Raw genomic sequence first — 23,514 nt, 5'->3', positions numbered from 1 at the left:
CTAATAACTTTGTCCATCCTAGGCATTGATATGATTATCCAAACACAACATCATGTAGAGAACTTCAGCATCAATGTGGGGGTATAACTAATTAACTAGTCATGAAATTCTAAAATTCTAAAACATTGTGGTCTACTCTGTGGCAGCCTATTCCCCATAGTTTGGACTCGTGGTTGAAGTAGGAATCCCAAGCTTATCATATATTGATCTTACAGTATTAAGTTCGAGAAGATGGAGTAAGCTTGTTTTTGTAACAACATTTAAACATGTAACACATCACGTATGTGCAAAATATCTTGACTACTGTTAACACATTTAAGTATGGATGACTCATGACTGTGCAAATTTCATATTACACTAATTACATTCCTGCATCAAAATTTCTAGCTCTTTTTGAGCACCGGCTGCAGTTTACCATAGCTAAACATGTGAGGGACTACTTCATTAATATCATTCATACCAATAGCAAACATATATGAACAGAAACACAAACAGTCCATCTTCAGCCAACCAGAGCCATGCCTTCACCGAGTACAGCTGAGACAATAAACTAGCAACTAGATATAACAAGCTCACATTAATTACTCCTCCAATTATTTGAGTCCTCTACGTGCCCCAACTTTACTGTCATTTCTCCATCAGTTTTCTTGATCAGTTTGAAAAGAGGCCAGAGGAAAGCACATGGTGGGCCTTTTTTTTCATTTTATGATTGCCTAACCTTTGCATGTGAGCGTTTGACGAGCTATCCTTTTGAGGGGGGGGGACTTTATTTCATCTCACATTAAAGCGAGGATTCACACTGATTATTTGTTCCTTAGGGGCGAGGAGAACAGTATAAGGAGAGTTGTAGTGCTGTAAGCTGGATATATTCGTGATCATGTCCTTTTCAAAAGAATCCATGAGCTAGGTTCTTTGGTTTTAGTTGTGTGTGGAATACTCTCAAGTAAGTTTGGCTTGAGCGCAGAGGCGAGTGATGGAGATAGCTAGCTATCAGAAGGGGAGTACCTTTTGAGCAGTGCATTAATTTCAACAGACATCCTTAAAAACTATAGAGCTGGAGCCTTAATAGGAAATCTTAGTATTATTATTTTTCGATTATAAGCAAAAGACAAGTTTGAGAGTATTTGTACAGTACAGAACAGAAATCACCAAGGCTACTTCAACGTCTTTTCAGTTCAGCAATGGTGATTTTGGCGATGCCCAGTTACAATCCTGATGCTAGATTTCCCACACAATCTCTAACATCAAAAGCAGTTGCTGCCTTGCCTTGATTGGACATTAATCTTTATAATTGTACCAACTGTTATATACTGCTTGGACCAACTTAAATAGAAAATAAAACTAAACTTGATATTTTGTTTTCAGGCTAAATGGCAACTAAATGCTCTGTTGTTTCATTACATTTGAACTCAAATTAATATCCTAAGTTACAAACAGTAGCACTTTAGTACGTACATTGAGTCGTAAAAAGTAGCATTTTAATATTTAAGTTGCAAAAAACCGGTACTTTCTGTTAGTTGCATGTGAGAATATTCCTAGGAATATTCCCATGTGATCCTCACGTGACATTTTTTATAGTTGTATTGGCCCCATTTATGACCATATTTACCGCTATACCTACCCTCCATCTTTTTATTAATTTTTTTATCGAGTGTTATTTTTGTCATAACGGTTCTTTTAATGGTGTTTTATGATGGCCTACTAGGGTATCTATGTATAGCTTTTTACAACTTGGGATATTTTAATGCAAACCTGAAGGAAGATTAGGGTATTTAAGTGGCATTTAGCCTGTGTTTTATGGAGGCCCTCTAGATTATTTTCCCATACCCCAACCCGCATGCACCCTAGTGATGAAGAGCCTAAAAGAGTAATAGAGAGATTATCATAAACACATCAAAAAGCAAGCCTCAATATTCCCTCTCCATCTGAATATAAACCCGGCTCCCTCTCCTCAAACTCCCCCACCCTACAATTTGCGCTCCCTGCGCTCACCGACTCCGAAAAAAAAAACACACAAAAAAAATGCCGATTCCACTCTTACTCCTCCTCCTCCTCCTCTCCACCGCCGCCGCCCGCGCCCCGCCCCTCCCCCGCGTGAGACCACCCCGCCTCCCTCTGTGCCGGCGCCCGGCCTTACCCGCCCTCTGCATCCGCCCCTGTCCGCCCGCTCTGCCAAAAAGCACCCCCGCCACCCTCGCCATCTCCTCCCTCTCTGCCTCCCTCTCCCGCACCCACTCCGCCCTCTCCACCCTCCACCGCCTCCCCTCCCCTCCCTCCCGCTCCCCTCTCCGCGACTGTCTCCAGCAGCTCTCTGACTCCGCCGACCAGTTGTCAAAATCCAAGGACGAACTCAACGGGATTAAAGAAAAAGATGATGATGTTAGGATGGAGATTGACGATGTTTGCACTTGGGTGAGCGCGGCGCTGACGAATGAGGACACTTGTTTGGAGGGGATGAGGAAGGTGGAGGGGGGCGAGGAGGTGGAGGAGGTTAGGAGGAAGGTGAGGGAGGTTGAGAGGTTGACGAGCAATGCTTTGTATTTTATCGCTAAGCTTGCTCCTCCTCCTCCTCCTCCTCCTGGCAAGAACTAGTCATGTGTAATTTGGACAGGTCTGTCGCCCTGCGGTTTATGCTGGTGTGTTGTTGGTGTGACAACTAGCCAAAGATGCGGAGAGTCAAGTTCGGTTCGTGTTTACTCATTTTTGTTTGGTTTTCGTTTTGTCTACGCAAGATGTAATTAAAAAAACTATGTACTTATGTGTGTGTAGCGTATTATGTTTTCCTTGAGGAGATGTTATGTACGTATTTTGATTTGTGTGTGAACGTTTCTATGTGTATGAGATGAAGTGAAAGTTGACGCGTTCACGAGCAGAGTAAAAATTATATGCCTAAAAATGTGAAATGATTGTTCTTCCACATGAGCGTTTTCCTTGGAAAATTTCATCACAAAGTTCGATTTAACATGATTCAAATTTATTACTTTGATTGGTAGTTTTGTTTACGAGATTTTCCAATAGTTTAGAGAGATTCAATCTAGTTGAAAGTTCCGAAAATTTCTTGAAAATATTTGTATAAGGTTCATTCTCAAAATTTCCCTCTTTCCTGTTTGGGCCTGTTTGGTCGATTTCGCTCTTTAGTGTTTCCTTCGCTTTATAGGAAAGTATTTTATGTGTTTGTTTCATTAAAAAATGGGGTGCAAGTAATTTTAAATTTGAACATTTGAGGGTATTATTTCAAAATGTTTAAAGACTTGAGGGACTAATTTTAAATTTGAGGTAGTAATTTGCAAAAATGCCTAAAGGTTCGAGGGGCTAATTTCAAATTATGAACACATGAGGGAGTAATTTAAAAAATGTGATTTGAGGGACTAATTTAAATTTGTGGTAGAATTTGCAAAATGTTTAAAGATTTGAGGGACCAATTTTAATTTTTTTAAAAACTGGGGGACAAATATCGATATATGACATGTTGGGGGACTACTACGAAAAAAAAGGAGCGAGAAACCCGAAAGCCCCCGGGTTGATTCTTTTTCTATTTTGTTAATATTAGGTTTCTCTTGAAATCGGAGTTTTTTTTATAGAGGAATTAAACCAAGTTTCTTTTTCTAAGAAAGAGGGGGAGAAACTATGAATGTGATGATAAGAAGTGGCCAAGATTTGGCTAACTCGTGTTTAGGAGCTGTTTGGTTGATGTATTTGGTATTGGGGGTTAGGCAGAAAGCCTGCCAAAAGAACACTTTTGACAGGCTTTCTATTCAAAACGTCCCTACCAAACAGCCCCTTAATGTTTGAACACCTGGGATGTGAGACTTTGAAAAGTGAGTTTTTGAGGTGAGAGATGAGAATCATGAGATGCATTTTTTTTTTTTGTTTGCTCTGGTTTGATAATTTCAATTACGTTGCGAGTTTCAACAAGAATCTTTACTAATTTCAACACCTGCCCTTAAATAGAATAATTATACTAGGGGGACAACTGGTCTCCGATGCTTGTGCCTAATTTTTTCAAAGTTGATGCAAATTAAGCTATAGAATGTGGGCGGCCGGCCTGTTTTCCACGCTCAAGAGCCAAAATGACTTCTCCTTGCATTCACGAAAAAACTTTTGTCATGCACATAAATAGCATCCAAACTCCATACAGATCATATTGCAACTTTACCTAACGCGTTGTCACCGTCCTTAGTCGCTGCTCATTAGTGTATTGACTCGTGTATGTTTAATTGTTCCAATGTAACAAATTATACATGAAGTTTTTGTATTTTCTGTAGATATACAACGTACATCCTGATCCCATTGATAACGAGAGTGAGACCAAATAACTCTAAGCAAAGGAGCCTACAGGAAACATCTTCCTTAATTGTTGCAGGCACTGGGCTCCAATCTGCATGTGTACGTGTCGCTTCACGTACGCATACGCATTGCAAGTACCGGAAAAATCTAGATTTCAATGAGATGAGAATTTGTCGGCTTAGATCCTTCTTTGAATGTTCTCTGCAGAAATTTGCAACAAATGCAGGGCCGTCGATGGAATTTGTTCGAGTCAGTTCGACGCACGGAACAAAAGGGGGACTGCATTGCCGAATGCTTTGGCTATGCACGCTTTAAGCAGTGTTTTTTTAAAATATTTACTCCGGGTCCTTTCTTTGACTTTGGCTTCTCATCGAATCCTTTCCTTTTTTTTGGTTTTGCCATTTTCTCTAGCCCACGACTCCACGGTGGTGGCGATTTTGATATGAAAGTTGATCCATTTTTTTTTATTTAGATAAATTAGTGGCCGATCGGTTACTTTTATTCATAACATTTTACTATTTAATATCCACCCTGTATGTTTCATTCCAAATTTCATGTTACTTTAGCTCTGTTTATTGTACTCATTCCAATTTTACACTTAAGAAGCATCACAATTATACATTAGTCAAATAAGCACCTCTTAATTAAGAAGTGAGCTCTCACTATTTAGAATGATCCAAATTATTATTATTATTATTATTCTCCTTCTTCTTCCCCCTCCTCCCCCTCGACAATACAAGATAGGTGAAAAATGGATTCTTGTCCTCTTCTTCTTCCTCCTCCTCCTCATCATCCTCCCCTTCGATAATACAAAGAAAAAGCTGTGAAGAGAACACTACTAAGTCACAACTATTAATTATCTACTAGGTGATCATGAATTTTTTCTTTTAAGTACAAACGAAGAATGAGTGCTATACACGTAGATATAGCTTATGTTAGATTTAAAGTATATCACAATTATCTACTAGATAATCAATGATTGAGATTTTGATTTATTTCGAGAGGATTCAACTGTTCTCGTCAAAGCAAGATATCTGGGACACAGATATATCACAGTTAAGGCCTTGTTAGTATTTGACAAGGCCGAGAAGAACGAAATATGGCCCACTAGCCTTTTCCTTTGCGGGCTTTTGCTGGACTCTTTCTATCAAACTAAAAGCCTGCCCCAACCTCCACTTATCTGATCACCTCCATCCCCCACAAAACATTCCTTCGGCGCTTTGCATCGTCGCCGTGGGCCTGAGGCCCAATAATTCAGACAACATTTTCAGTAATTAATCGAAATCCATAACCCCTAATCTTCCCTCTCCGCTAGCAGCGCACCCGTCATCGCTCTTAGGGCTTTGCTCCTCTCCCCTCTCTACCCCCCCTGCTCGCCTAATACTTCCTCCAGCGAGCACCCGACATCCCACCTCTCCCCTCCATCCACCTCCCTCAGATCTCCCCGCACACAGTCCCCCTCTCTGCCTGACGACCACCACCGCCAGCGCCGCCGTCGGCGCCATGGCCCAGGCCCTCAAAGACCAGTCCATCCCCCAATCCCCCGTCGCCTTCTTCGCTGCCACCGTCTCCTCCCTCGATCGCCTCTCGCGGGACCCCAATTCGGGTACCGATCCGGTAACGTCCGCCCTTCTAGGGTTTCTGGCGATGACTGTTCCTAGGGTTCCTCCGGCGGTTGTGAGGAGTAAGTGGGATTCGGTGGCGGAGATGTTGGTTAGGGTTTTGGGGCTTGTCGCTTTGCCGGTGAGCGGAGTGAAGGCGGGGTTGAAGTGCGTGGGGAGCTTGGTGAAGGTTGGTGAGAAGGGGAATTGGGCTCAGGTTTCAGCGGTTTACGGGGTTGTTCTTGGGTTTGTTACAGATCCGAGGCCTAAGGTAATGCGTGAAGTTTGAATCTTTAAGAGTCTTTTTGTTTGGTGATTGTTGTTCTCTTTGCACATTGTGGTTGGAGGTGGATTTGAACTAGGGTACTTTTAATATTATTTAAAAAAAAGGTCATTTTATCAATTCAAATTTTAGATTTTTCAAATTGGACTCCATACAATTGAATGTGATGTAATGAACATGGTGTGATGTAATGAACATGGACAATCTTGAAACAAAAATTCAAGTGATTTTCTCTTATCATCCCAACTGATTACCGTTTCTTGCTGTTCTTTGTCATCGTTGTTCTTCCTCCCATATTGTTCACAGAAGGACGGTGTTACCTTCATTTACTTTCTTCCTTCTCTTGTTGATGACACATTTCAGAAAAATTTCTTTTGCCGAAGTGAACCAGTTAGGCCCTTGTAATCTTCCATTGTAGTTATCATTAAAGTTGCAAATTGATATATTGGTACCGCTACTGTAGTTTTTTTAATAAGTAAGAAATGTTCTTGTTATCCATGATATGCTGATAACTGTTAAACGCGTTGACAACAGGTGAGGAAACAATCTCATGCATGTCTGTATGATATCCTACAAAGCATTCGAGGATCTTCAGCTATAGTGTTGGCGAGTGAAGGGGTTACGAACCTTTTTGAGAGATTCCTTTTGCTTGCTGGTGGATCGGACTCTAGTGCTTTGGATGCAGCTGGAGGACCAAGAGGAGCTATGGAGGTCCTGTATATTCTAAATGCAATAAAGAATTGTCTTCCTCTTATGTCACTGAAATATGCAACAAATATCATGAAATACTGCAAGTCACTAGTAAATCTACGTCAACCAATCCTCACAAAGACCGTAATGGAGATTTTGCAGTCCTTTTGCTCCAGTCCAACTGCAGAAGTTGCAGCAGAGGTGTTATTAGATCTTTTATGCACACTAGCAATATATGTTGCTGAAAAGAGCTTAATAGCAGATGAGATGGCATCTACTGCACGGTTGTTGCATATCGGCATGAAAAAAGTGCACAGTCTAAACAGGGAAATATGCATTGTGAAGCTCCCTCTCATATTTAATACTCTTGGAGGTCTGCTTTGATCCTGTTTTACTGTATTGATTAGTCTCCTGATGTCATGTATTGATGATGTAAATTTTCATATTGTTCTTTAATCCTCAACAGATGTCTTAACCAGCGAGCATGAGGAAGCTATATTTGCTGCTGCCGAGGCATTTAAAGGTTTGATATCTTCTTGTGTGGATGAAGGCTTGGTGAAGCAGGGGTTCGACCAAATCACAGTCAATACTGGAGGAGGAATAAGAAAGTCCGGTCCAACAATTATTGAAAGAATATGCTCCACTATGGAAGGCCTCCCTGGAGGAGGAATAAGAAAGTCCGGTCCAACAATTATTGAAAGAATATGCTCCACTATGGAAGGCCTCCTTGGTTATAAATATAATGCAGTCTGGGATATGTCATTTCAAGTCCTTTCAGCAGCATTTTATCAACTAGGTACATTTTTTGCTCAGCCTTCATTTAAATGCCACACATCATTGTCTGAAATATACTTGGTAGTTGAAATTGTTCTGCTGGTTTTTTGAGAGCAGAAGAAAGTAAGAATTGGTTTCCAGCCTTATTCTCTATTCTTTTCACAGTTTCTGTTCAAGGCATGGTTTTGTAAATGGCTAAGGATGTTATTTGGTTAATCTGTCTAATTCTACATATAAATTTATTAAATACGCCCTTCTACCAGATAGGGATAACTATAATAGTTATTTTCTTGTATGAGTGTGTATATAACTGGCTGTATACCACCTGTATGTAGGGAATTTTTCATCAAGTCTTATGGCTGGGACAGTTAGGAGCCTAGCAAATTTGGAGAGTTTACCAGATGAAGACCTTCCATTCAGAAAGCGGGTATTTATACATTATGTTAATCATTTTGTTCATTGCCTTAAAAGTTTCTTTCTTGTGTAGTTTTGGCATTCTTACCTTACACCTGTCACCTTTCATGCACTGTTAGTACCAGTGCCAAACGGTTATACTCACACAAAGCATTGCTTTAACCCTTGAAACTCCTTGCAGATGTGAACATATGCAAATTTCACATTGAAATATTGATAAGGAAACTGTTGAAAACTTCACTGAATTTATTTTCTCTGGATGTGATATCTGTGCTTTGACATCTTAGCAGTAATTTTCTCTTGTTAATTGCATTGATGTAAAATTTAAATACATCTCGCCTTGATACAGTTTTGAAAGATGTGTCATGAAGGTGTTTTTGGCTTGCTCATCATACTAATTCATCCTTGATATGTTTGGTTTTTCATGTGGGTAGCATGACCCGTATTAGGTTTATTACAAATGTATGTAAGGATTTTAAGGTCAATATATATTTACTTTTTGTAGGGCCTATTGAAAATTTTTGGCTGTTTGGGGGTTTATTTAAATTCATGAATTGATGTCCCTAAGAAGTGAACTTTACAAGTCTAATTCGGGCCTACTTAGTTGGGACAAGCTGATCATGCGAAGTCAATTTTCAAGATTTATGGGACGCTGGAACATTATCAAATATCAAGGGTGATTCACATGCTTAGATCTTTCGTTAGCTGAAATAAGGTAAGTGACGTGAAGGAGGGCCGCTGATCTGCTAGAGGTGGAGGTTTCTCGACTGTGCGGATCACAGACCACTGAAAAGAAAATATTAGAAGAAACTTACTTGTTATACTATGGTTGTCTTGCTTTCCTTGTCTTCCTGACTAAACAACCTCCACCAGTTGGTTTTCAAAATGAGCCTGTTGCGCTGTATTAGCTTTAGAGGTTATTCAATGAGCATCAACTTACCTTTTGAAGCCTATTCTAGGCGGAAATGTTGGTAGATGGAACAGTTTTGTTGAATACCAAATAGGAACTCTGCTGCTCGAGGTGCTTATCCACCTTCCCTGTCATGTTTTTTCCCTCTTTATCTTTCCAATTTCAGACTTCCGGATCTATCTTTTAGTTACAAGTCCAGTTGCAATGTTTCTTAGCTTTCCTCGTCTGTTTCTTTGCTGGAACTTTTTTCACTGTGGAAGATTGCAAAATGCAGGATTGAGTTCCAGTCCCTTGGAATAATTCTCCATTATAGAAGTATGTGTAGGACTCCTACCTAGTAAACTTTGATGTCTCCATGACACATCTTTATCTGGGTCAAACAGGTATTCACATGCAAACCGGACCTTCTTGCTTCATCCTCAAAAAGAATTATGAAAATGTCCACTATATTCAGTGATGCCGTTTATTTATATCAACAATGTTATTGCCTTTCTGCTAATTTCTCTGAGGCTCTTTTTGCCCTGGGTAAAACACTATTCAGATGTGTATATTCAAAATGATGTTCACTTTGATTTGTATGGACAAACTTGATAGCTAGCCCTTACCTCTCAAATTTATTGATTGGCTACTCCACCATAGTTTTCTTGCTCTACAACATTAAGCGATCCAGTTATCAACTTTTGGAAGTTAATGAACTCTTTCATATTCATCAAGTGATCACACAATGGATGGCCCAATGGAGCAACTTCTTCATTTGAATCATTTCCATGATGTAGAATGTTCAAATTTAAAAGCAGTGTACAAGATCTAACCACTTTGAAATCTTCTACAAATTTTGCCATACTTAGAGCTTTCTATTTTACACTATCAAGTTCTTGACACATGATGCTTAGGCGAGAGAGCAAGAACACATCATCATTCAAGTTTCCATTTCTGAGCAACTTCAAATTTTGTCGATAAGATGAGCAGAAAAGATTTGCAGTCTGAACCTTAATGGGAAGATTTAGTACCAAATTTTTTCTGAGACTTGAGGACTTTACTCTCTAGACACCCACAAATGAAATTGCACTGTATTTATAGATAAACATTGTAGTATTTAGATCTTGGCATGCTATAGTGGTAGTTTGAAGCAAGACATAGCTTTTGTAGGGCATGAACTGTTGAGACAATTATTTTATGAGACAGATTTATTCGTCTTGCAAGATTTGGTGAATTTGATGTCAATCTGCCTTAAAAACCATCAATAATTCAATGTATATTTTACCAGTTTGACATTGTTGCACCTGTTCACGCCCTTTTGCATCTACTGGTATGACAGCTCTGGAGGATATTCCAGTGGGTCAAATATCGCATGATTATTTACTTTATGCAACACTTCAGGGTCAATCTTGATGAATGAAATAAATAATATTTACATCTTGCGAAATTCTAAGTAGGTGAGATATGTGACAAGGAAGGGCAAATCTAAAAGTTTTATCCCTGAAGTAAAGTTTTGGAACCTTAAGATGGTGTTCGTATGACATTGACTGTATAGTTCAGTTGTCAAAAGTTAGAAACAGATTCCTGATGTACTCATGTTCAGTTACTTATGTACTTCATCAAAACTGCAGCTTCATGAATGTATTGGGTCAGCTGTTGGAGCAATGGGGCCTGAGATATTTCTAAGCATTCTACCACTTAATGTGGATGCTGAAAACATCTCTGATGCTAATGTCTGGCTGCTTCCTATTTTGAAGCAATATACTGTTGGTGCCCATCTAAAGTTTTTTTCGCATAATATTTTGGACATGATCAAAGTCCTACAGCAAAAATCGCACAAGGTACTGATGGTTTCAATTGTGTTTGGTTATTTACTGTAAACTCTAATTTACCTTATATAGAAGTTGATGAACATTATATGGCAGCTTGAGGCAGAGGGCCGCACATTTTCAGCTAAGAGTGCAGAAGGCCTTGTTTATCAATTGTGGTCTTTGTTGCCAGCCTTTTGTAACTATCCTGTTGATACTTCCACTAGTTTCAAAGATCTTCAGAAAGTTATATGCCTCACACTTCCTCGGGAGTCTGAGTTGCATGGTATTATGTGTTCCAGCCTTCAGGTATGGTTTAATATCTGGTGCTATTGGTAGAATGACATATTGATCTATGATTTATTCAGTTTTTGTTTATTTCTGTGTTCTCTTGGCAACCAGATTCTGATTGACATATTGATCTATGATTTATTCAGTTTTTGTTTATTTCTGTGTTCTCTTGGCAACCAGATTCTGATTGGACAGAACAAGAGCGTACTCGAGGAAGGCTCTATCACGTTGGATGATAAGCTGTCTGATCAAGAAAGGAAGGCAAAGGAACATTACACGCAAGCAGTTGCAGAAGAAAATCTGAAAGCTATACGCTCATCATCGTCCAAGATGTTATCTGTTCTATCTGATACTTTCTTGAACTCTTCAAAAGACAATGGTGGTTGTTTGCAGGTAATTAAGTTTCTTTTCTTGATACATTGTTGGGAATCTAAACCTATGCTTATTCTTTGTATATATTAATATGTTAATATGCTCATGTATTCTATGTTTGTATTTCCTGATTTCTGGAATAGCGTTAGTGGCCTGTTATACCAACATTTTATGTTTTATTGGTTTTGGTCCATATTTGAACTATCCATTTTGTTCAGGAAACTGTCAATCTTAGGAGCTAAAACTATTTTCTATCCTAGAATCGTCACATGTTTCATTTGATTTTGTGTGTGTGTAGACGCACACACATACATCAGGGATTTCGTCATATGGTAATGATGTGGCTCAATCTCAATCAAGTGAATAAAGGAGGAGAGGGAATTACCCTTGGTTGACATTGGGCGATATCATTGTATATGAGGAAATTACCTCATACGACATATGATACCTATATGCAGTTATTTCGGTCTTATCTATTCTTTAAGTATAGAGGGTTTTTTTTAAGCATTGTACATATCTTCAACTAATTTCTTATGGCAACATGGTGAGCACTTTTTATCATGGATTTCAGTCCACCATTCGTGAGTTCGCTTCAATATCAGACAAAAATATAGTGAAGAATTTCTTCAAGAAAGTCATGATTAAACTTCTGCGTGCGACTGAGAAAGCAAGCAAAGGAAAACAGCTTGAAAGTTCTAGTGACATGCAAATTGATGAATCATCAAATGCGGCATCTCTATTGCATGCAAGGTATGTTGTATTTATTGTTATTTTAAAAAAGATTAATACTCATATCTCATGATTTTATTTAGTATGTCCTTGAACTGAGATTTAGTGTCTGCAATATCTGAAGTTGTCTGGCATTTGCAGGGGCCTCCTATTGGATTTAGCAGTTTGCCTCCTGCCTGGTGTAGATAAGGAAGAGATAGACTTATTATTTACTGCCATTAGATCTCCGTTGCAGGTGTCTGATGTCTTAATGGATGCTCATCTCTGTTATCCATTCTTCTATTTTTCTGCGATACAACTTGGCATAGTAACCGTTATCAATATCTATCTATTTGCAGGATAAAGAAGGTTCAATGCAGAAAAAAGCATACAAAACACTGGCGACCATACTCAAGGTACCACTTTGTGTTTCTGTTCTGAGTATGAATCCATAGAACCTTGAGAAATTGCCTCCTATTTGTTTCTTTGCACTGTACTGGAGCATTAATTTTAAGTTGTATTCATGTGAACATGGTCAGGAATCTGATGAATTTCTTTCAAGTAAAGTGGATGAACTAATTCCTTTGCTGTTGGAAGCCACCGATTCATGTCACTTCTCAGCCAAACGCCACAGACTTGACAGTTTATATTACTTGATTGTCTATGTTTCAAAGGTTGGTACAGCCTGTAATGATGTTTTTGGGCACTAACATATATTCGGGTGTGTGAATTTCCGGGTCTCTTTAATTTGGAACACTGACAGTTTCATTACATATTTATTTAGAGCTTAATATTTACTGTTCATCATACAGGACACATCGGAGCAAAGGAAGACGGAGAGCATCATTGCATTTCTTACTGAAATAATTCTTGCATTAAAAGAGGTAAGTCATGGATTTCTGTCAAGAACTTTAGGAGGGGGAAATAAATACAACGGACACTCTCCTTTGATTGTGGAATAACTAAATGAAATTTCCAGCTCTTAGACTCTCTGGGGAACTGAGAATATAATTTGGGTATCTTGTGAGTTAGCTGTTAAAAACCATTCCGTATTACCTATAGTTTTATTTATTTGTTTGTTTCTTTTACGAGTACATGTCATCATTCAGAACACAATAAATGATTTCAGGCATCCGACAAGGTGCGTATAAACCATTACAATGACATCGAAAGAAAAATAGGTTCCGTTGTTGATCTTCTCTCTATGTACCTTAATCAGTTGGCGTAATATATATAAATAGATACCATTTAGTTGACCTTCTTGGTATAAAATCAAATTGGTTCTCAGATACTTGCCTTATTTATTAGTCTTGGCTCAATTACTCTCTCCCAGAGTTTCTAGAGTTTCAAAGTGCGACTCATAAGTTTGATACTATCATAGTTTGAAAAAGTTTGGTATGTCTCATATAGTTGCCTCTTTGCTTTATACTTGTTGAGAAACATCATTGTTGCCTCCTTCCCTCTTCTGCTACTCTTTCACTCAATCTCACTCTCTTTGCTCTGTTTAGAGTTTTTGACAATGGTCCATAGGAAGCAGGAACGCCCTGTAGGTTGACTTACGGCATTAAAATTAGACTCTTAGGGTTTCTAACTCCTAACTTCCAAAGATTTTGTAATTGAATGTAAGTTGCACAGTTGTCAAAAGGTTTTCGTATGAATTACACATTTTTACACATTTTTGTAAATTGATTAGAAATGTTTAATCTATACTACTATATAAAGAGGATTGATGTGTTAAAACTTTTAATTTTCTTTTTTACCCTCTCAAATTTTAATAAAATTATAAGTTTATAACTATGTCATTATCTCTAATTAATCTTTCATTAAATAAATATAATCGCTTATTAATTATGCACCTCCTCACCTTCCTAAATAATTATAATTATCAATAATATTATAACTATTAATTATTTAAAATAATAAACTAAACTAATTTATAAAACAAGTATACACAATTATTAGTAGTAACCAATTAAATTATTATAATAATTGTTTTATGAATTGTAATAAATAATTAAGATAATAGATTAAATAGGATGATATATTACAAAGTACTATTAAGAATTATACTATAATTCAATGAGCAATAAAATAAATAGAATAAATTTTGAATCGCATAAGTAGTGTAACTATTTTAATAATATCACATATATTATGAATTACGGTATTTATTTAGTATTATATTACTTAATAAATCAAAGAAATAATTTAATATTATTTTTAGAGTATTTTCTCAAAGATTATTATATGATACTGAATAATCTATACTTGGTAACAACTGAAAACTAACCCTTTTAAAAAAATTATAATATTAATAATAGTACTATTAATTATTGATGATAGTATGATAAAAATTTATAAAATATTTATGGTACTAAATTATTTAAGAGCATAATTAAAAAAACAAATTAGATAAATATTTTATAGTATATAGACAATATAATTATTTAAATAGTATTACTTGAACTAAGAATTATAATATTAAATAAAGCAAATTATAGTAAACTCCTATGAACTTTCAGCATTTTGTAGTAAATAGACCCTATGAACTTTTGAAATCACACTAAACCCCTAATAACTTTTGTAGAAAGCCTCAAATACAAGGTTTTAAATATCGGATGTCGGGTTCATGTCGCTCGGTCAAAATTCATGTCGGATAGCGGAAATCGGGGATATATCGGGGGACATGAAAAAAATATCGGATTGTCATATCGGGTAGGTTGATATAATATCATAAATGGAATCTTCACATACTTGATAATTATATTGTCTAAACATATAAAAAAGTACATATGAGAAGGGTCTTCATTTTCACAAGCAACCACCAAGTTTTTGCTTTTGCATAGAAAACCAAATAGACACTATAACAGCTGCACAATTCAGTTTTATTCCCCTTTCCATAGAAAACATTATTTGTAAAAGGCTTCTTCACTACCATGCCAATAAGCAAACTTTACTAAATTCTACTACATGTTACTGTAACCCTCTAGATCAATGGCTTCTACTACATGTTAATGTAATCATTTTAATATTATAACTTAAACTAAGAATTATGCTATTATTTAATACATTATAGTGAATAAAAGTATTATAATTATACTATAGATAAATATTATAAATTGTTATAAATAACATATGATTTATTATGACTATCCTAAATTACAATTAAAAATATAATAATTATCTATTATAATTTTAAATAATTATTTAATTTATTATAAATGTCTAAATAAATTATTATTAAAGTATAATAATTATCCAGAATATAAAAATTACTAATACAATTCTTTATACACAACTTTATTTATTAATGTAAAGATTTATTAATTGTTCAATTTAAGAATTTATGTTATTATAAAAGTCACTTCATAATTTTACACTCAAAGAAAAAGATTACAAAAAAAAATGTTCACATACAAAGCGCGTGCATTATACTAGTAGGAACAAAAAGAAAATTCTACTGAAATTGAAAATTAAACTCGTAATTGCTATTCTAAACTACTTAACTGCATCGACTAACAATTGCAGGATTTTTATTATATATCTGTCATTTCTCCAAACAAGAAACTAGTAAAACCGAAGTATATGTGCAACTAATACAAATAAATTCATGTGTTTTTATAGCCTTCCATTATAAAGAAAACACATGCAATAACAAGTAATTAAAACCTACATGTCAAAGATATTGCAAATCATATGATTTCAACATGTCAATGTGAAATTGATATTTCTGAATTTTGGCCGATTTTTGATGGCCGAAATATCGTCCGATATATCCGCTATTTTCCGACATGTCCCCGACATGACCTCAAAAACGCCATACGCATTAAATTTAACAATTTCGTGGCGGCTAGGTTCCGAATCCGCAATATCGGCCGCTATGTCCGACATGGCGGCCGATATTTAAAACGCTGCTCAAATATCTTTTAGATAAATTACACCAAACCCCAAATTAACTATTAAAATGTCTTTATGTCATTTTTTGGTTCTAATTTATTAGGGTTATCTGCATAATTCAGAAAATTAGTTTGGGGTCTTCTTTGAAACAGAAAAATTATTAGGGGTTTAGTGTAATTTTGAAAGTTTATATAGGTTGTAAGTTCACAAGGGTTTAGTGCAATTTACCCTATTAAATAATTATAATAAGAAGTAACTGTTACACTATGTTGCATGTTACACTATGTTGCAGGTATCAAGTATAACTATTTAGGGAATATATCTAGGGAATATATCTAGGGAATATCAGGAAAAAGCTAGCAATGTTAATACAGCTTAGTTAATTTAGAGTTAAGTTAACTTTCAAGTTGGAGGGTCATATTTAAAAGAACTTATAGAATTGACAGTTTTATTTAATAACTATTTAGATTTGGGGACTTATTTAAAAAAAGGTTAATACATGGCGATTATTATGAGGAAAACATTCAATTTCAATAACTACACAATAATAATTAATTCATACATTTTTTAAGCAATCATATTATATTTATTAACGCATAAAATTCAAAACTTAAAACATGTACGTTATACTAGTATAACCAAAGGTTGTTTTACCATTATTTTTTTAAGAATCTACAAGTAAATGCCAAACTTATTTTGATTGGCCCCCACAAACCTTGAACAACATCCTAACAACCCCCTCTCTTCCCATTCTCAAACAAACCTAGAACAAAATCCTAAAAATTGGCATCGAATTTAAGGTTCGTTTTTGTGAAAATTACCATTAAATTATTGAAAAGGATATGAAGGGGTTTCTTTCCCGTCAGTGGCATTGTAATTATTTGGATGCACATGAATTTCATATACAAAATCAGATCAAATGGCGTTAGTTGAGAGTTATCTGAAAAAATCAAGGAGGATTATCTAAAAAATGGCTAAATTTAAGGCTGTTCCCATAAAATTTACCATAAAATTATACAATATGGATATTTCACTTATCTATCTATATCTATACTCCTATAAAAAAGGATTAGGGTGTCAAAACTTTTAATTTATTTTTTTGCCCTCTCAAATTTTGATAAATTCTTACTATGTCATTGTCTCTAATTAATCTTTCATTAAATACACATAACCGCTTGTTGATTATGCACCTCCTCACCTTCCAAAATAATTATATTAATCAATAATATTATAATTATTAATTGCTTAAAAATAATAAAATAAAATACTTTATAAAATAAGTATACACAATTATTAGTAGTAATCAGTTAAATTATTATATTAATAATTCATGAATTATAATAAAATAATTAAAATAATAGTATGAATAGAATAATATATTATTAAATGATATTAGGAATTATACTATAATTTGATGAGCAATAAATAATAGAATAAATTTTGGATCGCATAAATAGTGTAATTATTTTAATAATATCATGTGAATTATGAATTACACTATTTCTTTAGTATTATTACTAAATAAATTAAATAAGTAATTTAATATTATTTTAAGAGTATTTTCTCAAAGATCATCACATGATACTAAAAAATCTATACTTGGTAATGATTGAAAGCTAACATTTTTAAAAAAAATTATTTAATATTAATAATAGTATTATTAATTGTTAATGATAATATAATAAAAATTTATAAATTATTTAAGAGCATAATTAAAAAATTAAATTAGATAAATATTTTATAGTATATAGGCAATATAGTTATTTTAATAGTACTACTTGAACTAAGAATTATAATATTAAATAAGGTGAATTGCAGTAAACCCCTATGAACTTTTAGCATTTTGCATTAAATAGATCCTATAAACTTTTGAAATCACACTAAACCCGTAATAACTTTTGTAGAAAGCCCCCAATATCTTCTAGATAAATTGCAACTTTTGAAATCACACTAAACCCGTAATAACTTTTGTAGAAAGCCCCCAATATCTTCTAGATAAATTGCACTAAACACCCACTAACTTTCAAAATGCTAACTTTTGTAGAAAGCCCCCAATATCTTCTAGATAAATTGCACTAAACACCCACTAACTTTCAAAATGTCGTTTCATGCCATTTTCTGGTTCTAATATGTAGGCGTTATTTATAAAATGCAAAAAGTTACAAGAGGTCTTTTTTGAATTGAAAAATCACTAGGGTTTTGTGTAATTTTGAAAGTTCATATAGACTGAAAATTCATAAGGGTTTAGTGCAATTTACCCTATTATATTAAATAATTATGACTAGAATTAACTATTATAATATTTTGCAGGTATCAAGTGTAACTATTTAGGAAACATCAGGAAAAGTTAGCAAGATTAATTCAGGTTAGTTAATTTACAGTTAAATTAACAACTTTCAAGGTGGAGGCGCATATTTAAGAGAACTTATAGAATTGACAGTTTTATTTAAGAACAAGTTTAGATTTGGAGGGTTATTTAAAAAAAAAGTTTAATATTGGGCGATCATTATAAAAAAACATTCAACTACAATAACTATACAATAATAATTAATTCATACATTTTTTTAAGCAATCTTATTATGTAATTTTATTTATTAACACATAGATTTACTATTCAATAAAAAATTTAAAACTTAAAACATTTATGTTCACATGCAAAGCACGTGCATTATTACTAGTACAATCTAAACAAGGCTTGGTATTGCACTTACTTGTACTGGGTGTGGGTGAGCAGGGGCGGACGGCAGACCACTTCCTAACTGAAAACCCACCCTCTGAAAAAGAACTCACCTCACTAACAAACTAGCCCCACTTATTAACCCGTAAGACCTCACTTCAATTTCCAAGTTCCAACTTCCACTCCATCCCACCCGACTAAAAAGGGTAAATTTCAGAAAACCCCTCCAAAGTTTTGGCTTTTCTTAGATAGTTCCCATTAACTTTTAAAATGTATGGAGACTCCTTAATGTTCAATGTTTTCTTTAAAAAGCCCATAAAAGCTCACTCGTAAAATATCTCCTTGTGTAATTTTACCCACCCATGTTGAAAATGTGGTTAACACCATTTGGGTATCATAAGAACCCATGATTGGGGATGTATATTGAGCAAGATGTACTTGATAGTGTTATTTCAGGGGGGGAAACATGGTGTTTTTTACGGTGTTATTAATGATATGATTATGTACTTTTTTCAAAATATGAAAACTTGTTGGGGGACAATCATAGATTTTTTTTAATTATTTATTTTGTAGTGACACCACTTCTAAGAAATCCTTGATCCGCCACTACGGATGAGCGTCTAATTCTTACTTCCCACTTAACTTTTTGGTCTTTTTATTTGATTTTAACTTATCAGATGAAGACTTCCTTTACGCATATCTTAAATTGTAATAATTTGGGAAGACATCCAGCTGCAGAAAGCACCCCCACCCCCTTATTTTTAGGTTGTGATTTGTTGGGAGCTATTTGAGATCTTAAGTTCGTACTTGTTCTCATGCAAATTATCTTTGCTGCAGCGTGTTCAATATTGTTTGGTGCTCTGGCAGATAGTTTGTTTCTTACCTATCTTTGTTATTATTTATGCTTAATTGCTTATCTGTTGAGCTGTTTCATGCCCGTGCTTGGTATAGCCTTCGGTGATTGATTTAAGGTTTAATTACAATTTAATACCTTGAGGTATTGTGTAATTAGATGGGTAACCTTGAATTCTGCATATCTACATGAGTAACGCTGAGATTACAAATTGTAGTTACAAGAGTGACCCTGAAGCATAGATGACAAGCAACTCCTAGGGTTATCGATGTAACTACAAACAGTAACTCCAGGTTACTCATACAGATATGCAAACTCCAGGTGTAATTACACCATACTTCAAGGTACAAGATTGTAATTAATCCTTTATTTAATTGTTTTATCTCATCTTGCAACATGTTCTTTTTATCTGCTATAATTGTATTATTTGTTCTCATGTATGTAAATATTTCAGCTTTCTACATCCTTAGTAATGCATTTGAATTTGCTTGCAGGTTAATAGAAAAACAAGAAACAGGGCTTATGATTTGCTTGTTGAGATTGGCCATGCATGTGGAGATGAAGACCAGGGTGGGAAAAAGGAAAACCTATTTGAGTTTTTTAAAATGGTAATATCAATTATTCAGAGTGCATATTTTTAATTTTGGTACCTCTAGACCCTAGAAAAAAAATGGTGTTATGCCCTTAGGCCCTAGAAATGGTGTTTTCAACGATGTATGTGTGTGCACACAAATGCGTGGGTTTACGGGTTGTGTGCGCGCGCACAAATGCGTGGGTTTGCGGGTTGTGCGCGCGCACATGCTTATTTGCTTTGTTGTTTGCTTGATGCTTCAGGTTGTGGACACATTTGGGTGATGTGATTAAATTGTAGTTATTTGCCTTTTGATCATTCTATTCAAACCTAGGTTGCTGGAGGTTTGGCTGGTGAAAAACCACACATGATCAGTGCAGCTGTCAAAGGGTTAGCTCGGTTGGTTTATGAGTTCTCAGATCTCGTTGGTGCAGCTTATAGCTTGCTTCCATCTTCATTTCTTCTCCTCCAAAGGAAAAATCGAGAAATAATCAAAGTATCTTTCTACTATTTTGAGCGCAACAAATTTAAGTCATGAAAATTTTGATAGTCAGCTGAAGCTTTTGTATATTTGGCTGTATTTGCTTTTTACTGTACTTGCACAGGCAAATTTGGGATTGATCAAGGTACTAGTAGCAAAATCCAAGTCGGAGGGACTGCAAATGCATTTAAGGACAATGGTCCAAGGGTTGTTGAAATGGCAAGATAATACTAAAAATCACTTTAAAGCTAAGGTACTGTATTTTCTGAACTTGTTTTGGCCTCTGTTTCCATATATGTTGGTAATATTTGGAATGAACTGATTTCATTCCGCTAAACCTGCAGTCAGATATCTGCATCATGATGCACTTATCCTTTGTTGTGTATTCACAACAAAGGACTCCTGAATTGTGGCCCAACAATTTCAGGTGATGGTTCTTAAGAATAACATATGTTTTGATTGTTGGAATTTTGTTTACATAACTTACTGAAAGCATGTATTCTTTGGACTTTGTAGTATGTAAAAATGTGTTAATAAAAATGCTGGTAAGGTGGTAGACTTATGCATTGTTATTACTACTGTTGTTTTATAGATGTAACTTGTTGTGCCTTCTCTTGGACATTAAAACGGCGCTACTCTATTTCTTATGTGCTGCATAGATTTTGTTACATGTTCATAATTTCATTGTCTGCAGAAAATTACCTATAATAGATGTGCTATTTCAATGATAGAGTTATACACTCTTCTCATTTATTTTGGCAGGTCAAATTACTTCTTGAAATGCTTGTGAGAAAATGCGGTGTAGATGCTGTTAGAGCAGTGATGCCTGAGGAGCATATGAAACTCCTTACAAACATAAGAAAGGTAGAAAAACTTGTAACTGACTTGTGGCATTTATGTTACTGAGTTGGTTCTAATTATTTTCTAATTTTATCGTTGTTCGATTGATAGATCAAAGAGCGGAAAGAAAGAAAAGCAAAATCTGATGAGGATTCAGAATCAATTCATACTAAAACAAGTATTTCCAGGTAGCGCCTGCATTAACTAGAGACAGATGTGTCCTTGTGTTTGGTTTTGATAGATTAATTGTCTCTCAGTGAAAGTGCAATTACATTCTTTGTAATCTTTCTAAGTATGTTTTATATTGAATTGTTCACATTTTAAATTAAATTAAGATATAAACATACAAATTCTTAAAGTTTCCTGCATGATGGTAGTGGATTTCAGTAGAATTCCTGTCTTTTGCTGAAAGAGGATATGCCTTCTCTCCCGCACATATCGTCATCCCTTTTTGTTCAAAAGAAAAATCAGTGTCGGTTTGTATCTCCTGATCAATACTGTTGTCTCCTGTTATCTTTTCCATTTTGTTATTAATGTGTATACTTAATATATGATGAACCTTTTAAAAGAAATCTGCTAGTATTCAGTTTTTTAGCATCTTACAACATATGTACTAAAGAATCTGAGATAACCATTGATGCCTCATGTATAGATTTTTTCTGCTGATATGTTTTTGGGTGGAAATTGAAGCTTCAGTTTAATGCATCGGTTAATATTATGATCACTAGTGTTGTCAATGTGCGAGGCGCAATGCGGGGCGCAAAGCATCTTTACGCACACATGTGCAAGGCGCAACGCAAGGCGAGCGCCTGAGTGATGCGAGGTGCACACCGCACACATAAATTTTCAAGATATATAATCAATCATGAAAGAACATGTTTAGGAATTCACATAAAAAGTATGTCAGAATAAATAATATCTTACTACAATATCTTAATATAAGGTCTCAATTTCTAATGCTAACACCCAACATACTAGCAAAATTCATAAATTCTCAAATCAAATATCAAATCAAGAACTAATATCCAAGCAAAGGATTACTTATGGTTCTCAATTGAAGACCACTAAAAAGGCCTGATGGCTTTATTTTGCTTTTTGGGATATGGATTATCGAGTATAAAGGCTCGATTGATATGTTAACAAACAAAACTATATGAGGGTATGTACTACATGCACCTTGCGCAAAATCAGGATTATTGCGAGGTGCAAAAGGCGCTGCTGCATCAGATGCAGGACGCTTCGCCACCGCTCCGCATTCCAAGGCACATGAGGCGCAGTGAGGCGCGTGCTTTTGAAAACATTGATGATCACTGCAGTTGGGTATATTTGTAGAGGTTGTTCAACTTGATGACTGATGGGTTCCCCAGTTTTCTACTTATATTATTGTATATTTGTGGTTCTTCAGTCCTGACATGAATTATGAGTCTGTTCCTACATTGTAAATAAATAACCAAATTAGAAAATTTGGTAGCACAATCAAATTTGGTTGGAAAGGTTAATGAGGCCAGTCATTAGTTGCTTTATTTGACACCATTAAAGGTGATCGTTTTATTTAAAATCTTGTATGTGAAAAGTTTTTTATTTTATTTTCTCTGATCAGTGCTATTACTTCTCATAGCTTGATTTCATGGCTTCCTGGGATAGTTTTGCTAACACGGGAGTATTATCCATGTTTCAGGCAAAGCAGATGGAATCACACTCGCATTTTTTCAGATTTAGGAGATGACGGCATGGATGATGATAGTGATGCTGAAAATGCAGGAGCAAAGACAGTGGTTGAGCGCCATACCAAAGCTGCCTCAAGAGCTTCCTTGAGGTATTGGCATAGACAAATTACGTATATAGAGATATATAGATGTCATCAACACACAGTACACAAGCACATGTACATATGTTCATACCAAAGCTGCTTCAAGAGCTTCCTTGAGGTATTGGCATAGACAAATTACATATGCACAGATATATAGATGTCATCAACACACAATACACAAGCACATGTACATTCTTTCATGCACATATGCAGACACATGCTCAAACATGCATATGTAAATGCGTACGTACATATTTTACACAACTAC

At 35.3% G+C, this 23,514-nt stretch overlaps 2 protein-coding genes across 5 annotated transcripts; both read left to right on the top strand.

Moving 5' to 3' along the window:
* On the top strand, positions 2,023 to 2,592 carry LOC109845673 (21 kDa protein-like). The gene has a single exon (XM_020414943.1). It carries the CDS (start codon positions 2,023 to 2,025, stop codon positions 2,590 to 2,592), a length of 570 nt encoding a protein of 189 aa, XP_020270532.1.
* Positions 5,761 to 23,481, top strand: LOC109844300 (RRP12-like protein). 4 transcript variants are annotated; one of them, XM_020413285.1, is made up of 19 exons: positions 5,761 to 6,159; positions 6,706 to 7,234; positions 7,328 to 7,450; positions 7,520 to 7,657; positions 7,971 to 8,062; positions 10,570 to 10,779; positions 10,864 to 11,055; positions 11,218 to 11,430; positions 11,981 to 12,159; positions 12,280 to 12,373; positions 12,477 to 12,533; positions 12,657 to 12,791; positions 12,930 to 13,001; positions 20,039 to 20,152; positions 20,450 to 20,611; positions 20,721 to 20,849; positions 21,359 to 21,460; positions 21,548 to 21,624; positions 23,115 to 23,481. In XM_020413285.1, exons 1-19 carry the CDS (start codon positions 5,791 to 5,793, stop codon positions 23,374 to 23,376), a joined length of 3,249 nt encoding a protein of 1,082 aa, XP_020268874.1. In that variant the 5' UTR covers positions 5,761 to 5,790; the 3' UTR covers positions 23,377 to 23,481. The 4 variants fall into 4 exon arrangements, with proteins under 4 accessions (XP_020268874.1, XP_020268872.1, XP_020268875.1 ...); XM_020413283.1 differs by having other exon boundaries at positions 7,328 to 7,456; positions 7,526 to 7,657; XM_020413286.1 differs by having other exon boundaries at positions 7,328 to 7,513; positions 7,583 to 7,657; positions 23,115 to 23,480.

This window comes from Asparagus officinalis, chromosome 6 (genome assembly GCF_001876935.1).
Source record: "Asparagus officinalis chromosome 6, Aspof.V1, whole genome shotgun sequence".
Classification (NCBI taxonomy): Eukaryota; Viridiplantae; Streptophyta; class Magnoliopsida; order Asparagales; family Asparagaceae; genus Asparagus; species Asparagus officinalis.
Note: the sequence above shows the minus strand (reverse complement) of the source record. Positions and strands in the feature narration are given on the sequence as shown.

Coding starts and splice junctions, on each gene's coding strand:
- LOC109845673 (XM_020414943.1), top strand. CDS start 2,023: ATGCCGATTCCACTCTTACTCCTCCTCCTCCTCCTCTCCACCGCCGCC.
- LOC109844300 (XM_020413285.1), top strand. CDS start 5,791: ATGGCCCAGGCCCTCAAAGACCAGTCCATCCCCCAATCCCCCGTCGCC. Junction 7,235..7,327: donor CATATTTAATACTCTTGGAG/GTCTGCTTTGAT, acceptor AATCCTCAACAG/ATGTCTTAACCAGCGAGCAT. Junction 7,451..7,519: donor CGACCAAATCACAGTCAATA/CTGGAGGAGGAA, acceptor TGGAAGGCCTCC/CTGGAGGAGGAATAAGAAAG.